The 22483-nt window shown below is 39.4% G+C and overlaps 1 protein-coding gene and 1 non-coding gene across 6 annotated transcripts in view; both read left to right on the forward strand.

The window, feature by feature from the left end:
- The window catches only part of celsr1a (cadherin EGF LAG seven-pass G-type receptor 1a), a 107330-nt gene that overhangs the window by 71853 nt on the left and 12994 nt on the right, over positions 1-22483 (forward strand). For all 5 annotated transcript variants that reach the window (XM_051891179.1, XM_051891182.1, XM_051891183.1 and 2 more), the window contains 19 exons: positions 411-568; positions 1547-1710; positions 1820-1945; positions 6523-6695; positions 6814-6999; positions 7075-7188; positions 7690-7864; positions 7970-8111; positions 14063-14183; positions 14652-14835; positions 14949-15050; positions 15830-15924; positions 16065-16274; positions 18032-18215; positions 18327-18470; positions 18651-18831; positions 18975-19142; positions 19279-19405; positions 22174-22374. In XM_051891179.1, the coding sequence (XP_051747139.1) occupies positions 411-568; positions 1547-1710; positions 1820-1945; positions 6523-6695; positions 6814-6999; positions 7075-7188; positions 7690-7864; positions 7970-8111; positions 14063-14183; positions 14652-14835; positions 14949-15050; positions 15830-15924; positions 16065-16274; positions 18032-18215; positions 18327-18470; positions 18651-18831; positions 18975-19142; positions 19279-19405; positions 22174-22374 (2955 nt within the window). The remainder of the gene's footprint in view (positions 1-410; positions 569-1546; positions 1711-1819; positions 1946-6522; positions 6696-6813; positions 7000-7074; positions 7189-7689; positions 7865-7969; positions 8112-14062; positions 14184-14651; positions 14836-14948; positions 15051-15829; positions 15925-16064; positions 16275-18031; positions 18216-18326; positions 18471-18650; positions 18832-18974; positions 19143-19278; positions 19406-22173; positions 22375-22483) is intronic.
- On the forward strand, positions 4624-4697 carry trnat-cgu (transfer RNA threonine (anticodon CGU)). Its single transcript has one exon. It is a non-coding gene; the product is annotated as a tRNA-Thr (tRNA).

The following is a 22483-nucleotide window of genomic DNA, read 5'->3' on the forward strand; positions in this document are numbered from 1 at the left end:
AACTTGGCGTCATCAAGCTACGCCGTTGTTTTGAATAGGCCTCTAGCGACCTCTAGCGGACAGAAAATATTACATATTGCACCTTTTAAAGCAAAACTTAATTTTTAAAAGTGTACTTAAGCGTGTTGTGAAAGTACACTTAAGTGGCCTTTTATTTCATTATTATTTTATTATCTACATTTACAGTTTTTTTAAAACAAAAATACCTATAATTTTGTAAATTTGAAGTACACTACAAGTGTACATTCAATGAAATTAAGGCTAGTAAAAAGGATATAACAAAAAAGTTTTGCTAGTACAAACAATACTCTCATTGTATAAAAATTTAGTTTCAAATTGTGCTTATATGAATCTGTGCTCATCATGTTCATGCTTAATCTGTAACTTTTTTCAATTTCTTCTCTTTTCAGCCTAAGATAAGTCATTTGGGGTTGCCTCAAGGGCCGTCGGGTGAGAAGGTGGCAGTAGTCGCTGTGGACGACTGTGACATCGCCATGGCCGTGCGGTTCGGCAGTCAAATTGGCAACTACTCCTGCGCTGCCCAAGGCACTCAGACCGGGCAGAAGAAGTGAGTTTATCCATCCCTCTGTAAACCAAACAAGAACTCATTATTCTCTCGAAAATTGGTCTTTGGTAATTTTTGATAATTACACTCTCTCACGCCCTTTCACAGTCCTCCAGGACACATGTCCACATGTCTTTCTTTTGTGAAAGATTTTCTCATGCTTTAGGTGGCAATTGCAGCGTCAGATTTTGTTGCATGCTGGAACAAAGCTGTGCAATAAAACACATCAAAGAAAGAACAACAGATACATGTGAAAGTTTAACCCGTTGTTCCAGTCTTATAAGCACTGACCTGTTTTATATTGCATGGCAACATTCCACAGCAATAGTCAAGTTGGTTAGGGAAGATCACGCCCCCTTTCACCTGTCTGTCTTCTCTCTTAAGGCTTTGCATGTGCTATGCTAATCATGAAATTTACATCACGCAATACACATATACATACCCTAAGTGTTCTTTGGGCTTTACTGTCTGCGTAGCCTTTCAAAGTATACTCCATTTGGTAGTGTGTACGAACACAGGCAACTGACACATTTGCACTAGAAAGGTTCATCTTTGTCAAATGTCTGCACTATTTCTCTTCACTAGTTATGAGCGATAAAAATGTCTTTGTAGTCTTTGTAAAATGTCTTTTAAACTAGTTATGGGTGTCTCTTACCCCCTTGCACAAGTGGGGGTCTATCATTTATGCTTTCTCTAGTAATATTAGACTAGTGAAACAACCATCTAGGCCAGTGTTGCCACCTTGTGGACCAACTTATTAGTGCAAAATTGTGCGGTTAGAAAAATTGTGCGGTTAGAAAAATTCTGCGTACAATGCTTATGTCGAAATTTATGGCACATACTTTGGGCTTTAGTAGGCAGCTGACTATGTTGACAGTATAAAGCAGGGCAGCTTACTAGATTGTGAAACAGAGCTATTGATGCTATTAACTTGTTGGAGAGTTTGGTGGGACATTTCAAAGATTTGTCTTCTCTCTTCAGGTCTTTGGATCTCACTGGGCCTCTTCTCCTTGGCGGGGTTCCCAACCTTCCAGAAGATTTCCCCATACGGAACCGGGACTTTGTGGGCTGCATGAGGAACCTAACGATCGACAGTAAATCCATAGACATGGCCAGTTACATCGCAAACAACGGCACCACTGAAGGTCTGACATGAATCATAGCATATTATTAAACTAAAGTTTTGCAAACTTGTTCTTGTATTATTGTTCTAACTCATTAATAGTAACAGCAATATATTTATTGTTCTGTCAGGCTGTCCAGCGAAGAAGAACTTCTGCTACGAGGGTTTGTGTCAGCACGGCGGTCAGTGTGAAAATAAGTGGAACACATACTTTTGTGACTGTCCTGAAGGCCGGGGCGGCAAGAACTGCGATCAGGGTAGGTGGGCCTATTTGGTAGCGTGCCAGTGCACATGAATGCGTATGCATGCATGCGTCGAGCATCCGTGTGTGCGTTTGTTATTCTGAACTAGGTGTTGATTGCTCATGAACTTAAAGGAAGCAGGCAGTGGCGTTAATGCGGCAGTGTTTCCTGAAAGGGAAATGTCTCCGCCGATAAGCATCAGTCAGGATCTGCTCCACTCTCCTTTTCTGCCCCATATCAACCTTACAGATACACTCCACATACTCTGAGCAATATGTGAGTTGAGTTGCCAATGCATTTCCCATAATGCCTCTATTCTGCACAAAAGTGTAGTGACTCAGTGCCAACAAAATCAAAGCTTTGGTTCTACAACCTGTTGTTATGGCCTTGTGAGTCAAACCAAACAACAAAACCAGATGTAATTTTAGGTTCAGAGTTAGACGAAAGATAAACCCTCAGATGATCAGACTTTTTAATTATGTTGCAGCTTTAGCATTGTTCCAAAACCAAGTGGGCCACCTTGCTGCCTACTGCCTACAGACTGCTACCTTCTAAGGCAGCCAAAACAAAATGCTGCCTCAAATATGTGAACACATAAGTGACATATTTGAAACACTCTACGTAGGCAGCCATTCCACACCCCTCACAAATAGCACTCGTATACAAAGCTTGATGTTAGTTTGTTCCTAAACTAATGCCTTGGTACTCTAAAGGGCTTTTCACACTGCGCTTAACCTGGGGTTATCGTCGTTCTAAACACCGCTTTTAACCCTGGGTAAATTTGTAATTCAGAAGCGGGGTTAACACCGCTTTTTACACTGGGTTATGAAACCCTGCTCCGGAGCAGGGTTAGCACCGCTTTTGCAGTGTTAACCCCGCATTGAATGCTACAGCTCGACGCTTAGCAACAAACAACCAATCGCGAGCCTCATGTGAACGTGCTTTGGACAGTCACAGAAACACCTCGCATTGTATATAAACAGTAAATTCAGCATTTGAGAGGAAAAATGTCAAATGCTGAGAGAAAACACAACAATTTGAGTGAGTCCAATCAATGACACTGACACCGCAAATGCAAATATGAGTGTTAACCCAGGATTTAGGAATGTATAATGTGAAACATGAGATCATGAATACCCAGGATTAATTGTTAACCCCAGGTAAATTATGAGCAGTGTGAAACGTGAAGCAAGATAACCCAGGACTCCGTTTACCCTGGGTTTAGAATGACCCAGGGTTAACTATTTCAAGTGTGAAAAGCCCTTAATAAGATTAGAAAAGACAAAACACACATATATTGGGAAAAATAGTCAATTTTTATTAGATTTAATTATTTTGTATTGATACTTCTCACTAATTAATGAAATATAAGTACATTTATAATCAGTATTTTTCTCAACTTGATTTGAGCAACCAAGATTCTTAGGTAACAATTCAATACTCTAATAAGCATACATAGGACACACAAGTGCTGGCTGAAATAGTCCAATTTTAAAAGATTTTGGTATTGAATGATATTTGGGGTGTCGCAATATACCAGAATTGATGATAACCATAACATTTAAACATGAAGTATTGCTGTAATATGTTAATACTACACATACAGTACTATAATGTTGTAAATAATCCAGTGCCAAACTCTCTGTTTGCCTCCCTACAGTTATTTTGAGTGAGACTGGCCAAAAAAAGAGAAAACACAAAATAATAAGTTAAATAGTCAGCTCATTAGCTTTTGCAACAGAGTTTAATTGTCATTTTTGGAGTAGCTGTCAGTTTGGATTAAAATCAGTTCTCAGGTTCACTCACAATTACAGGAACCACAGAACCTTCTGTTCTTACCGCATTCTTTGGTGGATTTGAGAAGTCAGCACTCTTGCGGGCTGAAAACATGTTTGTCACAGTTTACAGGCCAATAAATTCGCCACATTTGCCATCACATTTGGCATTCAATACTGATACATACTCAACAGGACTTTACACACTACTTTTACAACACTACTGTGATTAATTGACTGATGTGTATGAAAGTGGGTGTGTTTGCATGTGTTTGAACAACCCAAATGATAGTGTACCTGACATCCCCAGTGGCTGTTTTTTTTTTTTTTTGCGGTTGGACGTTCTCTATGGCTCGAGGCGCCCGAACAAGAGGGGATGGTGTGAATCACGCTGGTCTCTTTCAGGTCCCTCAACAGGCCTGTTGGGGCAGCGCTCCATGATAAAGCCTGGATGTTCAAGTCATGTCATCATCTAACAACAACCGCGTTGACTGAAACAGCATTCTCCAATTTAATATTCTGGCAGAGAAGCGTGTCTGCCAGGAAAGGGTGTTATTTTTGATGCTGATTAGATGGATGCCTGAAGTAGCCTTGATTTTGCGGTTTGTTTTCGTTATAGGATAGCTCTGTTTTAGAGAGAATGGCTCATTTCCAGAGCGAGCAAAGCGTAATTTAGATATTATCACCTCTCCACTTGTGCCATAGCACAGATAGAGTGTCCATCTCTAGTAAAACACGTAATTCTGTCTGCGATGGCTGGCAGTTCCTTGGCGACTTCTCAAAATTAAGTCACGTCAGTGTCGTCTGGCAAAATTTGTGATACTCAAGTTTATTATGCATCATCAAATTTCAAAAATGTTAAAATCTCTTTCTGAGATTTATGGATACAGCCATATATATATACAACTATACACAACTGGCACTATGGCTTAGTTGGTCAAACCGCCTGTCTCGTAAACAGGAGATCCTGGGCTCAAATCCCAGTAGTGCCTATAGGGGGAAGTTACGGCCTAATAGTTATAGAGACGAACTTATAACCCGAAGGTTGTGGGTTTGAGTCTCAGTGCCGGCAGGGATTGTAGGTGGGGGGAGTGAATGAACAGTGCTCTCTTCCACTCTCATTACCCAAAACTAGGTGCCCTTGAACAAGGCACCTAACCCCCAATCACTCCCCGGGTGCCACAGCAAAAATGGCAGCCCACTGCTCCGGGTGTGTGTGCACTTGGATGGGTGAAACGCAGAGCACAAATTCTGAGTATGAGACACCATAGTTGGCTACACATCACGTCACTTTTACTTGTATATAATGAAGAAATCCAAACCTGCATAATCTTCTGTGGAGCAAAGCATAGTACTAGCAACACCAAGGTCATGTGTTTGATCCCCAGTGAAAGCATGAAGTGATAAAAAATAATACCTTGGATATGAACATAGATGTAATACTACTAAGTCTTTGCATCTCTGAGACTTGTTTGTAATTCTTTGTTTCTCTCTCATAGAAACGTCTTCTATAACTGAGTCATTTCTTTGATAACTCTCACTGCGCTGCCTTTGCTACTGTGGTGGTTCTTCATGCACTTTCTGCCAGTGATCAGGGCTCATAGAGTTCTCAAGTCCTTACTTGACTCTGTGACTCTACTGTAGCGTTTCCATACGATCACACTTCTGCTATGCGATTTGCCCGCACACAAATCAAATGGTAGAAGGGAGTACAACACTGATAAGTCTTGGTTTGTTCAAGGCTTTAACTGTAGGCTTTTTTTTATAGATGTTATGACATCATTGTCAAGATACTGTAGAGGAAACTTCCAATATGTGGTTTAGAGCCAAAACACTCTGCAAGTTAATGCTGAAAATGCCAAAATGAAACAAATTTGTGACAGATTTTTCATTTTCATTTTATTTTTTACTTTTTGGTCCATTTTTTAGAACATCATAGTGAGGACAAGGAATAGGTAGAATGTGATCAGAAATGTTGAGACCCAAATTCAACATGAAGCAGGGCAACAACTGCCTATGAAGCCTATAGAATGCAGTTAGAATGACCATAAAATTCAAGATATCAGGGTAAAAATTCCCCTGTATGAGGTTGTGTCTCATATTTATGTCATATGATATGGTTAAGCAATATCATATGAGTAACAAGCATAATATCACACGAGTGCTGTTTTTGTCCTGAATAGCACGAGTGCAAATATGATATTAATTTTATATAGCAGTTCAATAAATAAGAAGTTAATATTGTGTTATATTTTAGACACAATATTGTCTGCTTTTGCTCAAATTTGCCAATGAAAATATTACCTATAAAGCCCAAGCAGAACTGTTTTGCATCTCCGGGCAACACACAGTGGTTTTTCGTTTCTGAATAAATCCACATTTTAAGCGAATCAATCAGGTGAACCAACTATTCAATGGCCCATTCATAAAGAGAGCCATTTACTTCATTCCAGAATGACTTACTCATTTACTCATTAAAAAAACCCCATTAAAGGTATATTTTACCCAAAAATGAAAATTCTGTCATAATTTACTCACCCTCATGCTTGTTGAAGTCTAAAAGTGTAATAAATTCTATGTTGAATCAAACAATTTTTTTTTTCCTGAAGCTACTTTTTGTAATGTCTATTTGATGCTTTTCTCATTTAACACAATAATGACTTTAAATTATCTTTTAGGAGTCATTTCTCAGCCAAATTTGATGTGTAATCAATTAGATTAATATGTATATATATATATATATATATATATATATACACACACACACACATATATTTTAATGCAGTCAGTCGTAATCCATTTCTTTCTTTCTTGCAGTCATGCCTTCACCGCAGCACTTTGATGGTAGTGCCATGGTGTCATGGAATGACCCTGATATCACCATCGCTGTGCCCTGGTACATCGGCCTAATGTTCCGCACCAGACAGACCAGTGGAACCACAACCCTAATGCAGGTCAACGCTGGCGACACGTCTCAAATCAACCTTCTGGTAAGTGTACAAATGTTACACAGGCTATGCTTATTTGATGCAATTTAATACCATGTCTTAATCAGCCTACTGTATCATTTTTTAAATAATTAACTAATTTTAAACCATTTCCTCTAAGATAAGGGACAAGTATGTGCGGTTTGAAGTGCTTCTGGGACAGCAGAAAGTGGCCACGCTGGATTTCCCAGAGGTCCGAGTGAATGACGGGGAATGGCATCACCTCCTTGTGGAGCTGAGGAGCAGCAAAGATGGGAAGGACACCAAGTACATGGCACAGGTGTTCCTGGACTACGACATGTTCACGGTCAGTTCTGTGGTACACGGTCTCTACAAGTCCTTAAGATGAAACCTGTTTACTGACATCCTGCATGATTTACAGAAGTCAACAGAGATTGGAAATGAACTGCCTGGACTCAAGCTGAGGAGTCTGTTCATTGGCGGACTTCAGGGACTGAGTAACAGCGTCCAGCAGGGCTTTCAGGGATGTATGCAGGTGAGGCCAAGAGAAAGCCTTTTTTTTTTAGCACTCAATGTGTGTATTTGTCAGATACATAAAATGTGTATATCAGACATGTTTTAATATGTAATTTATTCCTGAATTTTCAGCAATATTACTCCAGTCACATGATCCTTTAGAAATCATTCTAATATGCTGATTTGGGCTCAAGAAACATTTCTTATTATTATCGATGTTGAAAGCAGTTGTGCTGCTTAATACTTTTGTAGAAGCCATGTTACATTTTTATTCATGATACTTTGATGAATAGGAAGTTTAAACGAACAGCATTTTTGATCAAAAATAACAGTATTTTTGATCCTTGCTGAATAAAAGTATTGTTTTAAAAAAAGTTCTTACTTACCCCACGTTTGAATGGTAGTGTAAACATATAAATCTCACTAGAGCCTGTGTGATTATGAATTTGATGTGTGATTCTGAAGAAAACTGTCTGAAGTTTAAGTGTAAGGTGACTGACTCTATGTAAACGTGTCACAGGGGGTCAGGATGGGGGAGACCGCCACCAACACAGCTAACATCAACATGCAGCAGGCGCTAAAGATCCACGTGGAGGAAGGCTGTGATATGGCCAACCCCTGCGACTCCAACATCTGCCCCGAGAACAGCGACTGCACAGACGACTGGAACGCACACACCTGCGCCTGTGACCCTGGTACTGACACCTGCATCACATTCCCTGCGATTGTACAGATGCCTCGGATTTGAGTTCATCAAATTCTTTTCTTTTTTTGTCTTTCTCTCTTTCTGTCACTCACAGGTTTCTTTGGCAAAGATTGTGTTGATGCATGTCATCTGAACCCGTGTGAGCATTTATCCACGTGTGTTCGTAAGCCGAGCTCCTCTCACGGCTACACATGCGAGTGCAGTCAGGACTACTATGGACAGTACTGTGAAAACAAGTAAGTCTGCATACCAGATAATAGGGCTGGAAGATTATGACCTAAAATCAAAACCTCGATTGATTGAACATTTAACCTCGATTACGATTAATGAATGATTATTTTGTTTCTGGGTTTTTTTTTTTTTTGCCCTCATAGTTCACTTACAAGGTTTGTACTGTAAATATGCTTGACTATTAAAGGTGGGATATTTTTTCCTATTGAAAGAGTGATCTGACATAACAGCTCACTTTCAGCAGTTATTTTATCTATGGTTCGTAACATTTCTTACAGGTTTCTGCTCGTTCTAAATCAGATAAAGATAAATTAGCACAGTACCAGTACGTAATGAGAGCAATTGCATTTGTGAATTAATCATACCGTTTCTCTATTAATTGTGAAGCTGTGGGTTGTAAATAGTTACTTCAAAAGTAGAAAAATACATGCTATAATAACTTCTGAGTTTCTAAGCTACTTTAGTGATAAATCACAGGACAGCGCTGACAACTAGTTTCTGGTCCTCAGTGCGCGTGATCTTCACGTTTTGTGCAGCTACTGTTTGTATGGGTGTTCGTGCCACAATGCAGCTGCGCGAGAACGGTAGCTCAATATAATAATACACATCCAATCGTCTAAATTGCTTGAATGTCCAAATTGGCAAACCTTAAAACACATACGACTGACAAAGTTTAGTGAAGACTCAAGGCTCACCGCTCTCTGTGTGTTGACTGGACGGGGCTACACCCACGGTAGTATGTTGTTAAGTGGGAAGTATCAACAGGATTAAAAAACCGAAACAACCGACATGGGAAAATTATGTCGGTTAGAGGTTCCTTCATTCATCTTCGGAACACAAATTAAGATATTTTTGCTGAAATCCGATGGCTCAGTGAGGCCTCCATAGCCAGCAATGACATTTCCTCTCTCAAAATCCATTAATGTACTAAAAACATATTTAAATCAGTTCATGTGAGTACAGTGGTTCAATATTAATATTATAAAGCGACGAGAATATTTTTGGTGCGCCAAAAAAAAACTAAATAACGACTTAGATAGTGATGGGCGATTTCAAAACACTGCTTCATGAAGCTTCGGAGCGTTATGAATCAGCGTGTCAAATCATGATTCGGATCGCATGTCAAATCACCAAACTGCTGAAATCACGTGACTTTGGCACTGCGAACCGCTGATTCGACACGCTGATTCATAACGCTCCGAAGCTTCAGGAAGCAGTGTTTTGAAATCGACCATCACTATATAAGTCATTATTTTGTTTTTTTGGCGCACCAAAAATATTCTCGTCGCTTTATAATATTAATATTGAACCACTGTACTCACATGAACTGATTTAAATATGTTTTTAGTACATTAATGGATTTTGAGAGAGGAAATGTCATTGCTTTGAATTCAGGCCTCACTGAGCCATCGGATTTTATCAAAAATATCTTAATTTGCGTTCCGAAGATTAATGAAGGTTTTACGGGTGTGGAACGGCATGAGGGTGAGTAATAAATGACATTATTTTCATTTTTGGGTGAACTGACCCTTTAAATAATTCAACGTGTAGTTGCAAAGTTACTCATAAGAAGTGAAATACTTGGAATTTGTCCTCTGCATTTAACCCATTCAAGTTAGTGCACGCATATAAAAAGTAGTGAGTAGTGAACACACACACAAACACAAACAAACTGCAAACCGTGGACACTGTGCCTTGCTCAAGGGCACCTTAGTCGTTTCCTGCCGGTATTGAGAATCGAACCCACAACCTTTGGGTTAAAAGTCCGACTTAGGGAAGCATCAAAATAAAGTGTTAGTAGATATTAAGCAGACAGTCTACTAATACTCTAATGAGAGTTTGTTGACATGTTGCAAAGTTACTTATAGTTAGTAGAATGTCTCAAGTGGACCATCAAAATAAAGTGTTTTTTAATGTTCAAAGAGATTTTTACGTATGTGCGTTAATCAGTGTTTACATTTGAATACAATCCTAAATTAAATCATATAAAGACATATGTCTCTTCAGAAGAATTTGGATTAAACCACTTGATTAATATGGATTACTTTTACGATGGTTTTATGAACTTTTTGAAGCTTGAAAACATTGGTTGTGTCGACTTTCAGTGAATAGACAAAAATTATGATCAAATTTTCCATATATCTTTACTTTTGTTCTGAAGATGAAAGTCTTACCGATTTTAGAACAATATGTGGATGAGTAAATGATGACAGAATTTTTATTTTTGAGTGAGCAGTATCTTTAAACTTATTATGGCTGGTCTTTTTAACCATTAGCCGCTTTTCTACCGTCAGGTCGAATGATTCTAAGAATGGCGAGGAACAGTTCCAGTTATATTTCCTCTTGAGCCTGGTACAGCACGGCACGCTTACAAACCCTTCTTGGCTGGGAATTCCCAGCGTTTTTGGCTAACTGTGCTGAAACGTGCTGCTAGAGTGCGTGTAGTGACGTCGCCACTCGGGATTGGTCACTTGTCTGTTGCTTGGCTACCAGTTGCTCTGTTTGAGCGAAGTTAATGCAAGTTAATAATAAAAATTAAAAGAAATATCTGACCATCCTCCATAATACGGTTGCTATTTACATCTCATAAACTCTTGCATTACTAAGGCAATGACTGACACATTTGTATTACATTCCAAAGAGCTCCGTTATCAGTCCCACAGTGGAAAATAAAACCATATCCATACCGGCTGAGCCAGATCGGCACAGAAAACTTGACCAGAGAACTAGTAGCAATACAGCAGATGAAACTGATCGACTAGTGTAGCAGTGTTGCCAAGTTTGGGCTACTTTAACACTGTTGCCACGGGTTGTTTTTCATGTCTGCGGGTTGAAGCGACTCCAAATAACACCTTATTTAGCCCTTGGAATGCGAATTTTACCAGGGGAACCATGACAAAAATGTGGATTTTCCCCCCTGGATTGCTAGTCAAACCTTTTGTTCCTGTTTGAACTGGTCAATAATATTTTGCAGTCCTGTCTACTAATAGATCTTGCATGACACATTTCAGGGTCTTGACAACCTAATCAGGGTTTATACTGCGATAATGACTGGCTGACTGTACATTATAGCTTACTTCACTTCAGGATGGATATGAAGCTGATGCATTCTGAATGGAATTGAAACACTGCAATGAGTTTTTACACTGTAACAGGTTTTTTTGCACTGTAACACATTGAGATTTCTGAAGTACTACATTTCTTAGAGTAGAGCAAAACTGTTTTTAGCGACAATCTGAAAATCGAGCATTCGTGCAGTGTAAATGATTTGCATTATGGAAGTCATCTTCATTCCAGTGGTTTGTGTGTGTGTGTGTGTGTGTGTGTGTGTGGATGTGGGTGTGTCTGTCACTGTGTTGGCTCTTCTCCACAATGCGGGGGAAAACAACACAATACACCCTGTCACAAGTCTGCACAAGATCTGCGGAATTGTTACCTTCCCTTTTATTTTCATATTTAATCTGCTAAAGCCTCTGATCAGCAATGAATTCCTGTCTCAGCAGTCACAAATGGGACGTCTTTGTCTTTTCTTCCTCTCTCACTCTGTTGACATGACTGTCCTCTATTAGATTAAGACCCAAACACGCTGCTAGCACCTGATGCTGAGTTAATAAGCACCATGCGGCCCTGCAGTCTGCACTTTTTAAGGAGAGAATTGCAGAGAAGGAATGTTTCCTCACCCTCAGTGTCCTGAAATAAGTCAACAATTGAAATGTACTGACCTTCAACTGACCTTCTACTGGGCACTATTGAGTTTCTTTTCAGCACAAAATTTAGCAACAAAACATTTGCAATATCTTGGAACTATAACATTAGCACACATAATAGCACAAACTTGATAAATTGTAAATAGTGGTCCTGTGTAGTCTAATGCAACCCAACACAATACCAAACATTTGTAGTAGAAAAATAAAGAAAATTGTTATTAAAAATGTAGTCTCGCGTAGCCAGACCTGAAGGCAGAAGGTCTGGACTCTATCACAGCTTTCATTGGCCAAGGACCGCCCAAGAGGACGTTTGACTGACATGTAACGCAACCAATCACAGTTCGTTTTGTTCCGTGTCATGTTTAGGGGCGTGAAAATATAAAAGTTGATGTCCCTACAATAACAGACCGGCGTGCATCTAATAAATTATTCATTCAAGAATGTTGTGCAAGTTTACTGCAACAATGGAGCCGAGATACTTTTGAAAATCCAGCGTTGAGTTGATCCTGGTAAGCGCTCGTTGTCACAGTACGTTGAAACACTACGGCGATCTTCTTCCACGAGGTCGTTTTGCATCACGGCATTTGTTTCCAGGCGGACCGTTAAAGAACGCAACACACACATCTCCAGGACATCCTGTAGAATTCAACCAACCAGACGTGACTTCGAAACTTCTGAAGTGTTTCCAGATAAGTGTGCCATATGCATAAGACGTTCAGCCAACGGTCCGTGGGTGTGCCGTCTGAGGTTGAGACCATTAAAAATGTACATTTAAATGCATTAATGTTACCATGAAAGCACACAAATACGCTTAATTATTAACATGGCTTAGGCTTGTCCAATTTACCTTAATTTGCCTATAGCTTCTACCAAGTAATTTGCATTAAAATACACTGACTTTGATCTTTGACATCAACAACACTGAATATGGCAAGCATTTCTCCTCTTATTTCTAAGCTGCTAAGCCTATTTATTTTGCTATTCCAGTTATGCGTGATTATATAGTTCATTGCATTCTATTAATTGCATTTTACATAGTTTTCCCCTGTTGACCCACCAAAGTTTTAGAGTATGTTTGGTGACTGTGGCTTTTCTAAATCGCCTGTTTTATGTGTAAAGTGCAGGATAAACATACACCTGTAGAAAAGTCCTCGGCCACCCAAGAAAATGATGATAAAATTTGTTTGCTTGGACAGTTGGTCGATTTTTATTTCTAGTACAAGCAAGCACAAGCCTGTTTCTCATCATTTTCCTGTCTTCAGTGTTGTGTTATTACTTATCGTCTGAAGTCTGCCAACCTGCACATCTAATCTTTTGATCCCTACACCATGACAAATCCTGCCAGTGATTGATTGAAAGGGTTTTACTTGATGGTTGATCTGCTTTGATGCATTGGTGCTTTGAGTGTGAGAGTGTTGAGATGTTGCAGGTTACAGTGTGTAACCTTTGTCAATGATGTCACTTAAAAAAACACACATTTGAAAAATGTAAACTGTTCAATAAAATGCAGTGAATCAGAATCTGAATAAATTTACATTTATGCCTTTGGCGACTTACATTCAATTCAAGGTACACATTTTATCATTTCTTTTCCCTGGGAATCACACCCATGACCTACATGCTCTACTGTTTGAGCTACCGAAAGGCTAAACAAGATGAGTAAATAAATATATTTCAATCATGGCAACTCTCTAAACAGGTTTTAGCCTGTTATTGAAAATAGCAATGTTAATGTATTTGGTCTAGGCGGACTAGATCTGCTAAGCTACTGCTATTGGTTATTGCTGCTGCTGCAGAGCAAGTATGTACTTGCTACTGCTAATAAATATACAAACACGCTGTTATGAGCATGTAAGATATACTGCTGCTGTGACATTAATAGACTTACACATCAATAGACAAATCTAGGCAGGTGGAGCTGGGGGAGGTGGAGGGGTTCAGAGGAACTGCTGCAGGACTAGCTTACAACAAACAATGAACCAGACTAAATGTTGAGCAAGCAATCTTATTGGCTGCTGGATTTTGAAAATGTAATACAAATTAAAATTATGACATAAAACAAAGGAGAAACATTTCTGCAGAATAGGTTCTGCACTTTTTTTAGTTTAACTTTTCACCCAAATTGTTATTCCGATAATAACTTGTAATGAAAAACATTTTATTATGTTACAAAAGAATGGATACATTTTCACTAGTGGTCTCCAGACTTTTTGGACCCCACTGTAAATGAATGTCTTTTCTGCACACAGGGTGGAGAAACCATGTCCTCGTGGTTGGTGGGGCAGCCCCATGTGCGGTCCTTGCGACTGTGATGTCAGCAAAGGCTTCAACCCCGATTGCAACAAGACTACTGGAGAATGTCGCTGCAAGGTATGAAGATGGGATTTTTTTTTTTTTAAATTCACCTAAACTGGTCTTTATATTTGCTGTCCAAGTATTACAAAATGTCATAATGTCATTGTAACACAGTTCGTATATACAGGAAGAAGGAGGCTGGAACTGGCGAATGTTCAACACACTTTAATACAAAATAAACAAATACAAAACAAAAGTAAAATGGTGGCAGTCCCTCACGGATGATTGCCACTCACGCAAACATAATTAAAACAACATAAATCCAGATCTGGTCCTCTCTCTTCCTTCACTGTCGTCACTCCTCCCTTTATGCTTCCGGAGCTCCCCCTTGAGAGATACGAGACCGGTGCAGTGCGCAGGTGACGCTCCTTAGCAATCACGGCACCGGCCTCGTGCCGTTCTCCTGTGGCTCTCGTCCCGCCCTGCTTGTCACAGTTATAAAATGTCTCTTGACTATCGTTACAAAGTATCTCTTTCACACAGGACAACTACTATCGACCGAAAGACAGCAACACCTGTTTCCCCTGTGACTGCTTCCATTTGGGCGCTAATTCACGCACATGCGATCCAGAGACGGGTCAGTGTCCCTGCAAGGCGGGTGTGATTGGGCGTCAGTGCAACCGCTGCGACAACCCCTTCTCTGAAGTGACCAGCACGGGCTGTGAGGGTACGTACTCCCACTGACCTTCTTTGAGTTTAAATTAAAGATGTGGTAATGTGCATCTACACTCATGAAGTTCTAAGTAAGTATCATCATGTTCCATATCTTTTACCCTTCAGTTGTGTATGAGGGCTGCCCAAAAGCCTTTGATGCTGGAATCTGGTGGCCCAGGACCAATTTTGGACGTCCAGTTGCCATGAATTGCCCCAAGGGATCTATTGGTGAGTGCTGCTGGCCTTATTATTGTGATGAATTGACAATGACTATCTAAATTATCATATACAAACTAAACAATGAAAACTTGGAAAATAAGAGACTTTATTAATGAATATCTTTGAAAAAATTTAAATAAAATAGAAAAATATGTATATTTACATTTACATTCGGCAGATACATTTTTCCAAAGCGACTTACTTTGCATTCCAGGTATAAATTGTATCAGTTTATGCATTTCCTGGGAATCTTAACTCGTGACCTTGGTGTTGTATTATATATATTATGACATTTCTTGGAGTTTTACAATTTGACAGCCTGAAACCATCCCATTAAAAAAATTAAATAGACATTGAAGGGAAATAATAGTCAGAAAATGTGAAAATGCCAGTGTTTTCAGTGGTTTTCTGTCACTTGGCACTGGGAACATCCCCCCCTAACCCCACCCACCCTCCCATTGACATTACCCAGCCCTGTTAACAAAGAACTCTCATTGGCAGAACTATGCAGTTAGATCTTTTCATTGGTCGGGTAACCGAATGTTAATGAGGCCTCGTCTCTAGAGGGAGCTCGTTGGCAAACACAAAGTATTGTGGGACATGGCTTGGCAGTGCTTGTATAAAGACACATTTACCAAAGTGCTTGTTGGAACAAGGTCTTGGTTTGAGAAACTTCTGAAACTGTACTTTCAGAAAAAGCATTTTATATTTTTGTAATGTATTTTGTATTAAAATGTATTTTATTTGTGATATTATTAATCATATTGTTTTTTTTTAACTTACTTTAGGCACTGCTGTCAGACACTGCAATGATGAGAAAGGCTGGCTGCCCCCTGAACTCTTCAACTGTACCACTATCACATTCTCCCACCTCAAAAAACTGGTACATCTAGCTGTTTTAATAATAATACATCAATTATAACTTTGAAAAGTTCATATTATTGTGGCCATTTTGGAAAAAGCTCCTTAATTTACATCTCTATCTCCCTTTCTCTTGTTCATATCCCACCTCTTTCTGGTCAGAATGAGGAGTTGCATCGTAATGAATCCACAATGGATGGGCAGAAATCTAAGGACATCGCTCGCATGTTACAAAACGCTACTGACCAGACCAGCTCCTTCTATGGCAACGACATAAAGACAACCTACCAGCTCATTTCCTGGATTCTGCACTATGAGAGCCAGCAACAGGGCTTTAACCTGGCCGCCATGCGTGACGCCAAATTTAACGAGGTTGGATTTACTCCTTCATCTCTACTGTTCTCTCAATATAATCTGCTTCAGTTCTAATACTTATTAGTGATGATTAAGACAAGCATCACTGTTACTATTGCTCACACATCCAGTTCAGGGTTACATATCTGAACAAACACAACTATTTAACTTCATCACTCTCCCACACTGTTTTTGCTGTATTATACCTCAAATTATGCAACTTGTTGAGGAGAGATGATTTTTCAAACAGTGGGCCTCATTCATGAAAAAAGAGCAGAACAATTTTTTTTTTTAATGTGTTCTTTGAGGCAAACTGATGACTATGTACCATAATAAAATTTCACAAGTTCATTTGCCCTTTTTTTTGTAGCTGAGAGTTGAAAACTGTTCAACTTCGGGTAAAACGCAGTGCTCGTCACTGTCACTTTTTACCAAGTTGTTCAATCACAGTGGAGGAGGGGCGGGGCAAATACTTTTTTTTACACCGAACAACCACCCTCCTTGTACAACGACTGAACAACAATGGAGAAGTTAATATCGCTGGTTACTGCATTTTTATATTCAGTCATATTCTTCAAACTGGTAGATACTAGTAACACGTTACTGCCGTGGATATTCCAAATCATACCAACCCAATCTGGAAAAACGCTGCGCCTCTAAAACGCTCTCAAGCGCCCCCAACTGGCTGTTGTCAGAAGAGCATTTTTTCAGCTGGCTAAAAACACTTTGGTGGACACATGTTAATTGAATATTTATTGTTAGGCATATGGCCTATTAGTCTCTTTTGCATTTATGCAATATAATGGCGCCAAACTTGAAAAGGGAGTCCAGAAGATTCAACAGCGTTTCTGGACACGTAATTTACAGTTGTAATTCATAGGCGGAGATTATGCTAATTGCGAATGAGTGTACACGCACGCCATATTTATGAATGATTGGAATTCATTAACATATACACGATTAACTATCAAATCTGATGTTTATGAAGCGTTTGTGAAATCGGAGTACAGTTTTCAGGAAGGTCCGCACAAATTACTCCAAATGTACTCATATATTTATGAAAGTTTCATGAATGAGGCCCATTGTGTTTCTACACTGGGCGTATGCGGCATGTCGTGATGCGATAAAACAAGGTCCCATTATAATTCAAAGAGCTGTCTAGACTGGCAGTGCCAATTGCAGACATCACAATATCCAAAATATCATAATGACTTGGGGTTGGGCTCTTCTGACTTGTAACTGATGCTTGCCAGGCACATATTCTTCAGTAAATGTGAAAATGTATTTTGCAGTCTCCTAGCATCCACCCCAACTGTATAGCAATGAGCTGAAAACCACTTAGAACACCTTAGCATCGACATACTGTAGCAAAAACCTGAGCAACCATGTGATGTCAACTTTTGCACATGCAAGCACTTTTACCAATGTTTATAGCTATACCAATAATGGGACGTTTGGGGCAATTTTCTATCGGTGTCTGCTGTGTTTGAAAAAAACAACAACTGTGGCAGCCCAAAATTGTGAGCTTTGAGGTTTAGTGGATTAGTGTAAATAACACGGCATGTAGTGACTGATGTCATGAGAACGTAAACGCCCATGTTTAAAGCACATCTGGCAACATGAATGTACTTATCTTGATACATGGTTTCAGGATAAGGATGCGTTTAAGACCGCATTCATTATGTCTTGTCTTGGCCCAGATTCAGACTTCTAATGGCTCTCAAATCTCCAGAATTTTACCATGAAATACTGAAGTATGTGTTGAAATGTTTCAGAACATAGTGAAGGCCGGCAGCGCGATCCTAGATGCCAGTAATAAAGAGCATTGGGATCAGATACAGAGAACAGAAGGAGGCACAGCACATCTGCTGAGAAACTTTGAGGAATACGCCAACACTGTGGCTCAGAACATGAGGAAAACCTACCTGAAACCCTTCATCATTGTAACTGAGAACATGGGTGAGTTACATTGCTTAAATCAATTTAAATGCAGTGCAGACCAATTATTGAGTACACTGTTTTGAACACTATACAGTGCTTCTTAACCTCAGTCTTTCTTTGACTCCTCAGTTTTTGCAGTGGATTATCTGGACGCCATTTATCCAGATGAAGTACAAATCCCTCGTTTCCAAACAACTGACCAGGAGTGTCCCAAAGACCTTAAGTCATCTGTTCTTTTCCCGGAATTCAGCTTCAAATCTTCAGATCATAAAGGTAAAAACATGCATTATAGTAACAAAAGACACTGAATTATGATTTACCTAGTTAAAGGGTCAGTTTGAAAGCAGAAATACAACAGATTGGTTTGCCGAAAGCTGGCTCAACTGTGAAATTTGTTAATTTTTCAATTAAACTGTTATGAACTGGTTATGTATAAATATCTCGTTCTGGTAGTTTCTCCTACAGATGATCCAGAATCTCAGAGAAGCTCTGATGAAGAGCACAATCAGGCTGCAAACAAGAGGAAAAGGCATGCTGAGAGTCTTCCTCCATTTCCTGTTGCTGCAGTCATCATCTATAAAACTATGGGCCAGCTCCTGCCAGAACACTACGATCCCGACCGCCGGAGTCTCAGGTACAGAACGACACTTTTTTAAGTGCTTATCCGACTATATAGTACTTGTCCAAATATTTAGTTTTGTTGGCATTCCACAGTCAAACACAGAACACTGTTGCCATCCTCAGAGGATCCATTTAACATGCCCATTTTTTCCGCAGGCTGCCAAACCGTCCGGTCATTAACACTCCCATCGTAAGCACAACTGTGTACAGTGAAGGCGAGCCATTACACATTCCTCTGGAGCGACCAATCACACTGGACTACAACCTTCTGGAGACGGAGGAGAGAACTAAACCTGTGTGCGTGTTCTGGAACCACTCTATCACGTGAGTCACAACCCCCTCATACACATTTATATTCACACATCTTTATATATAATCTATTACATTTTGAAACAGATAATACTAAAATCTCATCCCACATGCTTATTTAATGCCGGTCTGGTATGTCTTTGTGTGTCAGTGTTGGTGGCACGGGCGGCTGGTCATCCAAAGGATGTGACCTTATTTCCAGGAACAACACCCACATCAGCTGCCAGTGCAATCACATGACCAGCTTTGCCGTCCTTATGGACATCTCCAAGAGAGAGGTACTGTGGCTAAAAGGCTGCCATCTTGCCCCAATAACTAAAAAGTATAGTTCAACCAAAAATGAAAATACAGTCATCATTTATTCATCTAGTGTTGTCAAAAATACCAACTTACAGAGGTACACACAAAAGCGTTTGAAAGCACGCGTCTATCAGCGGATCACTAATATATCAAAACTATATTGCCAATTTCTGCTCATCAGGCACTTTGCGACAATACAACCTTTGTTTCTGCCGCGGCTTTCAGCATGTTTCCTATATCAACGTCTGACATTTACGTTATACGTGGCGTGAGAAAATCACATAAACCATGTGAAATCCGATCAGAGCGGTCAGACTGAAACAGATTTCCAGAAATGCAATTTGAATAGGATTTCAAACTACATTTGAATGTAGCTCAAAACGGATTTGTAAAAATCACATTTCATGGGATTTTTGGCTGTTCAAACTGGCTAAATCTGATTGGATTTCAATTGGATATGCACAAAAATAGGATTTGGAATGACAGTCTGAACGTGGCCAAAGATGTCTACACTGTGTTCCAAATTATTATGCAAGTGACATATCAGTAGGATTTCAGTACAATAAACATTCAGATTTTAGTTTTTCTAAGAAAGTGTTTGTTTGTTTATTTAACCATGTCTTTTTAGATAACTGGTATCAATCTCAGACAAAATAATTTGCCAGGGCTACTTGACGCTACTTAAGTAGGAAACCCTACTTAGAGGTTGTTCCACATTATTAAGCAAGTCACAGTTCTCATGCAATATGGGGAGGAAGAAAGATCTTTCTGAAGATGAAAAGCATGAAATGGTGCAATGTTGTGCAAAAGGCATGAAAACAACTAATATTGTTTGAAAACTGAATGGAGATTATCAAATTATCATAAGATTTGTGAGTGATTTAGAGCACAGCAGAACTCGGTCAGATAAAGGCTTATTAAGGAAAGTTTCTGTCAAACAAGTTAATTGTATTAAAGGGCAGCTATAAAAAAAAGCCAGTGTTGAGCAGCAAACAGGTATTTGAAGCTGCTGGTGTCTCTGGAGTCTTGAGAACCTCTCCATGCAGGCTGGCAGTTATGTGTAAAATTGCATTTTAGTCACCACTAACCAAACCTCACAAAGAGAAACATTTACAGTGGGTGTAGAAATACATTTTCAAACAGTTTTATTGCTGTGGTGTTTTTTGCAGCATGGGATAGTGCATAGTGCATTGTATTTCAGAAGGCACTATCCTACTTTTTTACCATAGCTGAAAATGGCCAGTTATAAACTCCACATATCTTGCAAAAGTCATTTTAATACCCTCAGAGACCCTAAAGGGACCTTCCATCTCACTTCCCAATATCACTTCCTCACCCGCCAGCTCCCTGCTGACGTTGCAGTCTTGTTTGAACGTGGTGGCCTCTCACCAACCATCCAGAAATCCATCCATTTAGACCATCCATTGTAGTACGGCATTAGTCAGTGAATAAAACTATTTTAAAATGAGTCTTTATGTATTTCTAAACCCACTGTAAATGTTTCTCTTTGTGAGGTTTGGTTAGTGGTGGCTGAAATGCATCTTTACGCACAACTGCCAGCCTGGATGGAGAGCTTCTCAAGACTCTAGAGACACCAGCAGCTTCAAATACCTGTTTGCTGCTCAACACTGGCTTTTTTATAGCTGCCCTTTTAATACAATTAATTTTTTTGACAGGAACCTTCCTTAATAAGCCTTTATCTGACCGAGTTCTGCTGTGCTCTAAATCACTCACAAATCTTATGATAACTCGATAATCTCCATTCAGTTTTCACACAATATTAATTGTTTTCATGCCTTTTGCACAACATTGCACCATTTCATGCTTTTCATCTTCAGAAAGATCTTTCTTCCTCCCCATATTGCATGAGAACTGTGACTTGCTTAATAATGTGGAACAACCTCTAAGTAGGGTTTCCATTTACCTAAGTAGACCTGGCAAATTATTTTGTCTGAGATTGATACCAGTTATCTAAAAAGACATGGATAAATAAACAAACAAACAAACAAACACTTTCTTAGAAAAACTAAAATCGGAATGTTTATTGTACTACTGATATTTATTACTGATACTGATATTTCACTTGCATAATAATTTGGAAGACAGTGTAATTACAACATGTTTTTGAACCGTTGATCATTGGAGCCAATCACAGACATATCTGTTGAGCTAGTGAACACAATGGCTGTTCAGAGGTGTTTAAGAATCCGCTCAACAGTGCTCCAAATGCTAGGGGGAAATGCTGGTATCGTCACATTTTTAAAATGTCAGTACCGACTTGGTACTGAAGTCGGTACTTTTGACAAAACTACATCGGAGCAAAAACATTCATCCATTGAATGTCTACATGTTCAACATTTTCAAACCTCACTGGTTCTCGTGCCTCAAGCAAGCATGTTTAGAGTTTCCGTTTACCATATTTGATGTGCTCTATGCATGTGTGTATATTTATATGTGAATAGCAAGACTTTTGCTGGATTTCTTTTACAATCTCTTTATGATCTTTAGGAAGCTTTCAAATGTTGATCGCATAGTCAATGGATGGACAAAAGTCATACAATAATAAAAATCTCTTGTGTTCTGAAGATTGAGTCTTTTGGGTTTGGAATAACATAAGCCTTAAATAAGAGTAAATGATGACAGAATTTTCATTTTTGTGTGAACTATCCCTTTAAACATTTTTTTTTTCTGTTTAGTTTTTTTCCATTTTGAATTTTTCTGATTCTTTTATCTCTCATTCTGTCAGCATGGTGATGTTCTTCCCCTGAAGATTGTCACCTACACAACGGTATCCGCCTCTCTGCTGGCGCTCCTCCTCACCTTCATCCTGCTGGCCATCCTGCACAAACTACGCTCCAATCTCCACAGTATCCACAAGAACCTGGTGGCTGCGTTGTTCTTCTCCGAGCTGGTCTTCCTCATCGGAATCAACCAGACCGACAACCCGGTGAGGAACTCTTCTTTAGAATATTACTGTGTGAAACCTGCATGAGTTTAAAAGAAGAAATATTGCAAAATACTGTCAAATGGAAGTGAGAAGGAACTCAAATGACCCC

Source organism: Ctenopharyngodon idella, chromosome 4 (genome assembly GCF_019924925.1).
Source record: "Ctenopharyngodon idella isolate HZGC_01 chromosome 4, HZGC01, whole genome shotgun sequence".
NCBI classification, from domain to species: Eukaryota; Metazoa; Chordata; class Actinopteri; order Cypriniformes; family Xenocyprididae; genus Ctenopharyngodon; species Ctenopharyngodon idella.